The following is a 10,536-nucleotide window of genomic DNA, read 5'->3' on the forward strand; positions in this document are numbered from 1 at the left end:
CTAGGTTCTAGAACTTCATCAACACCATTTTGCTGCCCAACCCCCCAGCATTGTGGTCCTCTGTGAGGACTCCCACTGATCCAGTGCCAACCCTGACCCCACCACCCAGCCAAAGTGACCTCTGGGGTCCTGGACCTCCTTCCGCTGCAGAAAATACTTATGTTTGGAGGGTCCGGACAAGACACCAACGGGAGGCAGATAAAAGGTTTTTTGAGCTGACCTGGATGGGAAATCAAGATACTCCTCCTCCAGCTCCAAGGTGTCCTGCCCAGAAGGGTGCTTGGTGACTGTCAACACGATAACCCTAACCTGTGTCCATCTGTAGGATGTAGCCATGTGTGTTTGGAAAAAGAATTCAAAGTTTTATAGTTAAAAAAAAAAAAAACCCATTAGGTGAGGATAAAGGAAAAAGAGCCCCGGAGACTGTGGTGTTTGTCCCACTCCTAGCACCGAGTTCCTAACTGCTCTAGAAACTTCCTGAGAGATGGGAGTGTCTTTTGTCATGCATGAGGAGCCCTTCCCCAATGCACCTGAGTTCCTACTAAAGAGGTGAACCAGTGGGGCCCCTAGAGAGCTTCAGGATGGGTCTGGTCACCAGAAAGACCCACGTGTAACTAGGAGGTGGAAATGTCCAGCTCGCCCACAACCCCACCTTGGGAGGCAAGAGGGGCCGCCTATGGGGTTATCGAAGTTTGGAGGGCTCCTGGTTGGTGAGCGTGCTGGTGTGCTGGGAAGGCGGCGGGGGTGGGGAGGGCATGGGTCTCTGCACGGCCCGCCTCCATGCTTTGCCCTTTCCGTCTTTCCCAGTTAGCTGTTCCTGGGTCGTGTCCTTTATAATCAACTAATTATGGCAAACACAGTGTGCTCCTGAGTTTTGGGAGCTGTTCCAGTGAGTTCCGGAACCTGAGGGGCTTTGTGGGAATCCCCACATTTGTGCTCAGCCAGTGCAGGTGCGGAGAGCCTGGGACCCCCATCTGTGGCTGCCTTTCCAATGGGGCGGTCCTGTGGGGCTGCGTCCTTGAGCCCAGGGTCTGCCCTAACTCTGGTACTCAGCGGAAGGAACTGCTAGGCCCCTGGCTAGTGCTGGAGAACTGCCAGACTGTCTGGGGGAAAACCACTCAGGGGTCTGTTGGCTCTGTGGGTTGCAACACAGGGGAAAAGAGAAAAATTGTTGTCCCATCTGCCATGGAACTCAAGTCTGTCACTTTCCCTGCTTGGGACTCAGTTTCCCCTTAGAACCCAAGGGTGGGGAATAAAGGTGCTCTGGGAGGACCCCTGGTCCCTACCCTCTTTGCTGTGGCTTCCCAAGGGGCTTCATTGCTCAGGTTCCGAAAGCTACTTCTTGACTTTGAACTTAAACAGTCTTCCAGACACAACAAAGTAGAGCAAAGGCAGGAAGATCAGAAAGGGCAAGGCGGGCCCTCCGGAGGCTCCTCCTCCCCTTTCCTCCCCTGGGCCTCCGCCCCCTTACCTGCTCCACACAGTCTGAGATCTCCGGTGTGCAGGGCAGCGACCCTGCGCTCTCCACCGACAACACATCCTTCAGCAGTTCCTCACACCCTGTGGACAGACAGACAGCGCAGGCTCAGGGCCTCAGCAGCTCTGCTTCTGGTTTCTGGGCCTTGGGTAAGAAGGGCTGTGGGGGAGGCACAGGGCCCAAACCTCCAAGAGACCAGCTGATCTTTCCAAGGCAGAGATGGAGCACTGGGCCATGGAGGAGCTGGGCCAGGACTCCATGGGGGGACCAGAGACAGGTCCCTCCCTCCAGGCATTCTCCCACGGGGACTAACCCCAACAGAGAATGCATGAAAGAGAGAGTCCCAAATGCAGAAGGCAGGTCAGGTGCAAAGAGAATCAAGGAGGCCTTCCTGGAGGAAGGGCTATAAGGCAATACTCCCTGCCTGGCTCACAGAGGCACCAAAGGCACACATTCCCCTGAGCCTGGGGCCCTCAATGGCCCTATCACCTCCAGGACATCTAGGAGAGGGTCATCCTCAGGATGGCACTACCTGACTTGGTTACACAGGTGGCGTCCCTCCACTGTTTCTGAGCAAATGCCCCGGTATCTTTTCAGATAAAGGCAGTCAAACCTGCAAAGCGACTGGTGTAGAAACACACTGGTGTGGTTGGTGGTGGTCCTCCAGCCCGTTCTATTCGGAAGACCTTAAGGGGGCCATGTGCAGCCAGCCCCTCCCAACCTCTCAGCTCCCTTTGCATCACACCCCACTTTCAAGGACGTCATTCCTGCCTCCTTCCCACCCTCCAAGAACCCTAGCTTCCCCCACAGAGAATGGCTCATTCTGACAGGAAAACATGGCTTCCTTCCCAGGTGGCCGGAAAGCTCCGAAGAGGACCCAGCCCACCTGGCTGGCGACCTCAGCCACTTTCTCCAGACAAGCAGTTTAGTGGTAAGAGTGGCCACGAGTGACCTCTGATGCCTGGGGTTCTCTCACAACTGCCTCTGAACTGGGGAAAAGAGAGGGATGGTATATTGCTCCTTCAAGGGGGAGAGCTGGGAGGGAGGAAGGGACTGGGGGTGGGGGCGGGGAAGCGAGAGGAGGAAACAAAGGGAAAAGAAGAGAAGATGGGTGTCTGGCTCTGCCCACGGTTTGGTCATCCGGGAGGGAGGTGACCTGGAGGAGGGCGCAAGGAGGAAGGAAAGCAATCGGGAGCCTTTCTCCGTGGGACAGACGACAGGAAGGGTGGAAGTGACTGTCCCACTGGTTCAGAGACCCTCACACGGCCCCTGCATGGCTGCGGCTGCAGCAGGAGCCCCGGATCCTTCTCCTCAGCACCGCCGGGAGGAGCCCCAGCTGAAGCCCCAGTCAGGCCAGCCTCTGCAGCTGGACAGGAGCCTGAGAGACTCCCTCCCATGAAGCTCTCACCTTTCATGGCGAACACCCCTCGGCAAAAGTCCTTGAAGTTGATTCTCCCCAGGTCGTTGGGATCCAGGTATTTCACAAGTTTTTCCACCTGTGAGAGGGAAGGAGGGACAGGTGTGAGGTCCTCCCCGAGATGCTCACGGAGCTGGGGTGAGGCTGACTGGGGAGGCTGCTTGGGAGGGACACCAGAGGTCCTCTTCTAGGTCCCCACCCTGCATGCTGGGCTCAGTACCAAGCCCCAGACAGCGGTGGGCTCACTCGAGTCTGCTGAGGTCCACAGACAGCACGGGGAGCCTCCGACAGAGCTGGGCTCATGGAAAGTCAGTGCTCTGATGTTTTTTTAACCTAGTGGTTTCTGTCCTACAAAAATAGTACACGCTCATCGAGGAGACTCTGGAGAAGGGAATCAAACCCCGCTGTTTCCCACTCAGTGGTTTCTTTCCTACGAAAATAGTACACGCTCCTGTGGAAACTCCAGAAAAGAGAATGAATCAAACCCTGCTGTTTCCCACTTTCCTTTGCTTTAAAACACGTAGTTTTAACCACTTTTTTTTTTTTTTTTTTTTTTTTTTTTGTAGTTCTGAGAGACCCTTGGTCAAATTCCCCTCTGTCTACAAGGAGGAAATAATTATGTCACATTTGTAGACATTCCTTAAGAATTTTAAATGACAAATCAAATAAGATTGAAGGCAAAACCAATTATGGTCCAGACTGTGGCTACATTGGTGGAAGTTTGTAGGGGGCGGTGCGGGGGGAAACCAAGGGCGTTTCTATCGATCGATCTGGGTGCTGGCCACACACTGAAACCCACAGAGCCTTCTGCTTGTGGCCGGTGCACTTTTCTGTTCTTTTTCAATTAAATGTTAAACAAAATTAATAAAGTTTGTAGTAAGGCTTTTTAGCCCAAAGGAGTCAGCCATGCCATTCTTGATGTTTGGAATGTTCTCTCCCACCCAGCATTTATCAGACACCTTTCCATACCGCCCCGAGGTACCACCCATATTTTTAGCGGTTGTCAGATCCACTGCCCCGTGGATAAACCCTCATTTACCTAACCACCCCGAAGAGTTGGGCAATTTCTGTTTTTCCTCTTGTTGTTATCATTGATTTGGGGGGTTTCTACAGCCGTGTGGATGACCGGTCGCCCCTCTGGCTTCTCAGATCCTTGACTTTCTCATTGCTTTCTCCCCTAGCCACCCCAGCCGTCCCAAGGACTCGCCCCTCTTCCATGACCACTCACTGAAATGGCCCACTCCCCGGCCACACCCTCTTTCCCTCCCTTTCCTGCCTGCCATGTAGTTCTTTGGCATCACCTGGACTGTTCCCTCTCATGCACATCCAATCCGTACGCAAACACCACGTCCTCAAGTCACCTTCTTTCCCACATCGTCCCTGGGATCCTGTTGGTCACCGACATCAACATCTCCCTTCCTGGTTGCTGAGGTCTCCCGATTCATCTGCCCTCTTCCACTTTTCAGCCCCTCCGACTCATTCTCTACTCCAAGTGGATCATGTCATCGCTTCCTCTGTTTAGAACCTTCCAATGACTACCCACTACCCTTAGGGTAAAATCAAAACTCGGTAATGTGGCCTACAAGACCCTATATGATCTAGCCCCTCCTGCCCCATCCCCTTCTCTTTCTGTCCCTTACTGCATTCCAGCCACACTGGCCTTTAGTCAACTCCTCAAGCAAAACATCTTTGTTCTGCCTCAGGGCCTTTGGACACACTATATGTGATCTCAAATACTCGTCCTCTCCCCATCCCCATTCATCACCTGACCTTGATTCATCCTTCAAGTCACTGTTTGTACCTGTATTAAATATTTCTCCTGAGACAAGTCTGTCCTTGCCACTCCCATCTAATTAGGGTGCACCCTGCTATTACCCTGTCTTGTAGCACCCTATACTTTTCCTTCAAACCATTTGCTGCAATTTGTAATTATATTTGATGTGATAATTATATTAATTTGGATCTTCCCCTCTAGAAAGTAAGCTCCCTGAGGGCAAGGATTATATATCTGTTTTTTTTTTCTTTTTAAGATTGTTTTAATTTATTTGAGAGAGAGCAAATGAGGGAGAGCAGGAGTGGGGGGAGGGGCAGAGGCAGAGGAAGAAGCAGACTCCCCACAGAGCAGGGACCCTGATGCTGGGGGCTCCATCCCAGGACCCTGGGATCTTGACCTGAGTTGAAGGTAGCCGCTTAGCTGATTGAGCCACCCAGGCCCCAAGGATGTCTGTTTCGATCACCACCGTGTTCATGGTAGCACCCACCATGACTGGCACATAGTAGAAGCTTTACATGTATTTGTTGAAAAACTGAATATGAATGGTTCTACAAATCCTCTAAATTTTAAAGGCTTTTGATAACAGTTGCCAAATTGTTCTCTGTAAAGATGTCTTAATTTAGTCTTCAACCAGAGCCACTGACTTCAAACTCAGGAGCTCTGGGTATGTTTTCCTAATTTTTGGCAATGGCCAATTTCTTAAGAACTATCTTTCCTAAGAAACTGGTTCCCCTTCTGCCCCCTGCCCCCACAGCCCAGCACCTGAAAGTCAGCTTCTCGATCTTTTTTCCAGAATTACCCTATAACTTAGAGGCAATTTTCCTCGCCCCCCCCCCCCCCCCTCGAGCACACACGCAAGCATTCGTTCCTTCAGTGGACGCCTCCTGCATGCAGGGCACTCTGTTGGGGGCCGACCGCTGACTGCGCCCGTGGTCACACAGGCACACAGGTGCGCATGCGCGCGCTCGGTTGTACGCCTGTCGTCAGGCACCTTCCCTCTCCTCCCAGGAACCCCCAGCAATGTGTAAAGCATCACAGGGCAAGGACGAGCTCTTTCTCAGACCCCTTTGGGGCTGGGTTGCAGATGGTGGATGTTGGGGCACCGTGGAAACTAGGGTGCCGTCTGCAGGTTACTCTTCCCGTCCGTATTGTTAACACTGCCCTGGCAGATGCCCTCGCGCCCACCCTACCCACCACAGGCTCCAAAGCCCAGGCCATGCTGGGGTCTCATCCACTCGTTAAAAACCGTGTCTCCCGCATGCCCACAGGACATGTTTCCAGTGGTGGCAGCTGCAGCCAGGGTCTGAAGCCCTGGTCACCGCCAGTGGCCTGGCATGATGGGCACGTGCCCAGCTGGCTCTGGAAGGCGAGCAGCGAGCAAGAAGGGACTCCGCACAGCGTCTCTACCCCCTCCCTGAGCTTGGTGGCCCTGCACTTGTACCTTTATTCCCGCTGACCCTGCCCCTTCCATGCGGGTGTGAGTCTGGGGATGACAGGTGGGCAGAGCCTATACTCCGGCTCTCTGTGACCCCCTGAACCTGGTACCCACCGGGACCTTGGAATTCCAGGGAAGGAAGAGGGTGGCTTTCTGCCAGCTCCCACCTCAGCCAGAGCCTTCTGGGCACTGCAGCTGCCCCGGTCCTCTACCGCCAGCACAGCCCGAACGCGGCTTCTCCGAATAGCAATGCGCAGGCGCCATCTGAGGCCCGCCCTCTCCCCTACACCCAGCCAGAGTCTCACCCCCTCTACCCCTGTCATCTCGCCACCAGCACGGTACTGACTGTGTGAACACGTGCACGGTACCTCCCAGCCTCCCGGCACCCTCCCCCCTACAGTCCTCTCCAAGGTCGAGGGCTATGCCTTGATTATCTCTGAGACAGTCAAGGGTGGTATCGTCACCCAGTTGAGTGGCCCCTGTGGCGCCCCAGCCTCAGGTCCACCGGAGGGGCAGCAGGCAGGCTGGGCGTCTGTCACCCCTTGGGGCGGGAGACACTGGTGGGGTCAGGCCGTCCAGCCCCCCACCCCCACCCCAACCTCAGGGGAGGCCTGGAGCACAGGTGCAGGGGTGTTTGGTGACAGGCAGATAGAGGAGGTCCTAAGGGCCGCTGCAAAGTCCCTGAACCAACCCCCACCCCCCACCCCGCCACAGGGCTCAGAGTGTGTGGGACAGGCCATGTGAACAGCCGTGTGGCCCTTTAGAAGGTGCAGGGGACCACTGTAAGATTGCCCTAACAAAAATACCAATTATATGAATAAATACGGTCCTTGTAGGTTCGAGAAGTCCCTGAATAAACAAGAGCAGAGCTTCCGTGGAGCTTCCTAACTCCTGCTGGGTTCGTGGAGGGCTTGGCAGAATCTACAGCACCTAGTCCTCCCGACAGGATCAGTAGCTACAGTCACAGCCTCCCATTCTACAGCTGGGGAGACTGAGGCTCACAGAGGCTGGACGTTTAGACAGTCATGGCGGAGTTGACTCTTCCTTGAACCCAGGTCCTGCTGGCCCCAGAGGACCTGCTTCTGTAGTCTACTGCTTTCCCAGGGTTTCCTGCTGGGGTGTCGTCTCATTCCCCCACCCTCCACGTATTAGAGCATCTTTACCTGCTGTGGCTGGGGACCCCTCGCCCTGATGGCCAAGCCTCTCAACTTTCCTGGACACCAGATGACATTTTGCCAATGCCCCCCAGGGGTGCATTCCACGGACCCTGCCCTTCATCCTACATACAGGGAAGCCAGGTCCCAGACAGGGAAGCCAGGTCCCAGACAGGAAAGCCAGGTCCCAGTCAGGGCAAGGACTTGCTCAAGATCCCACAGCAAGTACAACAAATAGGCCCCCACATGTGGTCTTCACGGTGAAGCCGCAGGCCACCCCACATGCCTCCCAACGTGCTGCACCCATCACCCATGGCTGGGCTGCCTGGGGGCTTCTGCTGGGCTCTCTTCGGGAGGAGAAGGGCATCGCAGGGCTCGTCAGGACCCTGTAGGAGCTGTGCTGTCACTGAAACACCCACGGCCGGGCTGTGGAGCCGGCTGCCAGGGAAACAGGTCGTTTCCCTGGCAGTAAAATATTGAGCTTTCCATTTTTGGGCCACTCAATGACCAGGCTTCCCCTGCTATTTCTGTTGCCTTTCTCTCTGGGCTGATTCTTCCCCGCCCCCGCTCGTTCCCCCTGTGTCCCATCTCTCTGAGCACAGACCAGGCGGTGTTAAGAGCCTCCCTGCCGCCGCTGTCTGATGGATCACCAGCCAGATGCTCCCTGAGCGGTGCCCAGCCACCCACACCTCCCTCATTTCCAGATCTGCCAGCCACACGGGCTCAAGCGAGCCATTTGCCTCTCAGAGACCTCAACTGCCTCATCTGAACAAGGGAAATGAGCCCCAGTCGGCAGGTGGGTGCCTAATAGATGGCGACAATTACTATTCCCAATCCAGCAAATGCTTGGTGACTCTCCTTTGTGTCAGGCGCATTCGGAGCCCTCTGTTCACATGAATTTATTGAATCCTCACGACCAGTTCAGAAGCAGATACTATTATTGTTCCCATTGTCCAGGTGAGAAAACTGAGTCACTCAGGGTGATGGTCCCACAGCTAGTGAGAGGCAGGGTTGGGATCTGAACATAGGCAGCTTGGCTCCAAAGTTCATGGTCTTTACCAATCGTTATCATTTCTGCTAATCAAATTGCTATTATTATTATCACAAGTTTGGGGGCTTGCTCTGACCAGAGAGTGAATAAACTTGTCTTCTGCTCTCTTTTTACCTAGAAAAACTGGCAGGGGTGCAGGCAACCTTCACTTAAGGATTTGAATATTTAAAGGGAAAAGCGTTCTTTTAAATGTTGTGTTGCAAAAGTGCATCTCCAATCAGTATCCCAGATGCAGCTTGGAGACACACTCGAATTTTTAAAATTCAATGCCAAGATTAGAAACCAAGGAAGGCTTCTGGTTTCCGTTAAGATGGAGTCAGTCCCCTACACGCTCTCTCTTCCTCTGATTATAACTAAAGGCGATGGACAGAATACATAAAGCAACTATGTGCGGACTTTGAAGAGTAAATTCTAGCAGGCAAATTGGGAGGGAAATTAAAACTTGAATTAAAAACAACAGCAAAAACCAACCAACCAAACAAACAGCTTGAAGATTAATATGGCAGTATGTTTCCTGGTTTATTTTTCCCTTGCATGTTTTCCAGCCTAGACTCGGGGAGGCCAAACCCCAGAATTGCACAGCAGGTGTGAACAGAAAAAGCTTCAGAAGAAACTCTCCCTTTTTGATGAGAGGCCAAGAAAGGGGGTCCTTTGGGGCCAGAGAGAGAAGAAGAAATGATGTTGGGGTTTTTTTTTCTTTTTTTAAAAATCCCTCTCCCAGCCCTATCTCGCCTGAGGCAAGCCCCAGTCTCAAAGGTGGGGCTCACAGCAGTACCAGCAGCGGGGCAAACACCTAAAACCCCAGGAGTAGAAAAGTCTTTCTCTATGAAATGCAAATCAAGGAAAAGGGGTCAAAGTGTGTGTGGGAAATTCCTGTTAGTCACTCCTCTTTTTTTTCTTCTCACCATTTCATCCTGGAGGTAGACCAGGCATGGGAGGGCTGAAACTGTAGAGGGAGCCCTAAGCCTCAGATTTCTAACCTAAGGGCCAAGAAAGGGGACCCTGAGAGCTGGAGAGGGTGTGGTCACAGAAAGGAAGGAGCTCAGGGATAGAATCCGATAAAGTCATACTGACGAAGAGCATACATACCAAAGGCTTTGAGAACTGAGCTCCAGTGCAGACGGGTGAACAGACCGACCCCAGGAGAATACACACTTGAAGTGGATCCAAATAGCATCTCAAAAGCTTTGAAAACTGAACTGCCATTGGAACAGAAGGCAGGTTGGGATCAGAGATTTCAACCGAACTGGGTTGGTTTCCTGATTTAAACAAACAAAAATCCCCCAAATCAATATGCTTTGGAGGCTTTTAACAGGACTCAGAGTCTCAGCACATGCTATTCAAAACATCCAGGACACAAGACAAAATTACTTGACATGCGAAATCAAAACAAAACAGGAAAAGCCCAATAATGCACAAGGGGAAAAGCGGTCAATAAGTATCAGCCCCGAGACGACCCAGATACTATCATTAGAGGACAAAGACTACTATTTATTTATTTATTTATTTATTCTAAAGACTACTTTAAAAATATTGATTGATTGATTGATTGATTGATTTGAGAGAGAGAGAACTCATGAAGGGGGGGGAGGGGCAGAGGGCGCGAGAGAATCCCAGATCTCAAGCAGACTCCACTCTGAATGCAGAGCCCTACCCAGGCCCGATCCCCCAACCCCAAGATCATGACCTGAGCTGAAATAAAGAATTGGAGGCTCAACCTACTGAGCCACCTAGGCGCCCCAGAAGACAAAGACTTTAAAGCAAGTTAACCATGTTCCGTGAAGGAAAGGCGAGTACTCTTGAACAAACGGAAATATAGAAATTCTCAGCAGAAGGGTAGAAGCTCTAAAAAGGAACTCAGTGGAAATTTGATAACTGAAGTATTACAAATTCACTGGATGGGATCGATCGCAGAATGGAGATGATGGAAAAAAAAAAAGGTTAGTGACCTTGAAGATGGAATGAGAATTGGAGGCTCAACCTACTGAGCCACCTAGGCGCCCCAGAAGACAAAGACTTTAAAGCAAGTTAACCATGTTCCGTGAAGGAAAGGCGAGTACTCTTGAACAAACGGAAATATAGAAATTCTCAGCAGAAGGGTAGAAGCTCTAAAAAGGAACTCAGTGGAAATTTGATAACTGAAGTATTACAAATTCACTGGATGGGATCGATCGCAGAATGGAGATGATGGAAAAAAAAAAAGGTTAGTGACCTTGAAGATGGAATGA

The 10,536-nt window shown here is 52.2% G+C and overlaps 1 protein-coding gene across 1 annotated transcript in view; it reads right to left on the reverse strand.

The window, feature by feature from the left end:
* The window catches only part of RAB11FIP4 (RAB11 family interacting protein 4), a 113,615-nt gene that overhangs the window by 73,851 nt on the left and 29,228 nt on the right, over positions 1 to 10,536 (reverse strand). The window contains exons 2-3 of the mRNA XM_059380507.1: positions 2,886 to 2,973; positions 1,472 to 1,560 (exon numbers count right to left, since the gene is read on the reverse strand). Of these exons, the coding sequence (XP_059236490.1) occupies positions 1,472 to 1,560; positions 2,886 to 2,973 (177 nt within the window). The remainder of the gene's footprint in view (positions 1 to 1,471; positions 1,561 to 2,885; positions 2,974 to 10,536) is intronic.

This window comes from Mustela nigripes, chromosome 16, assembly GCF_022355385.1.
Source record: "Mustela nigripes isolate SB6536 chromosome 16, MUSNIG.SB6536, whole genome shotgun sequence".
Lineage (NCBI taxonomy): Eukaryota > Metazoa > Chordata > Mammalia > Carnivora > Mustelidae > Mustela > Mustela nigripes.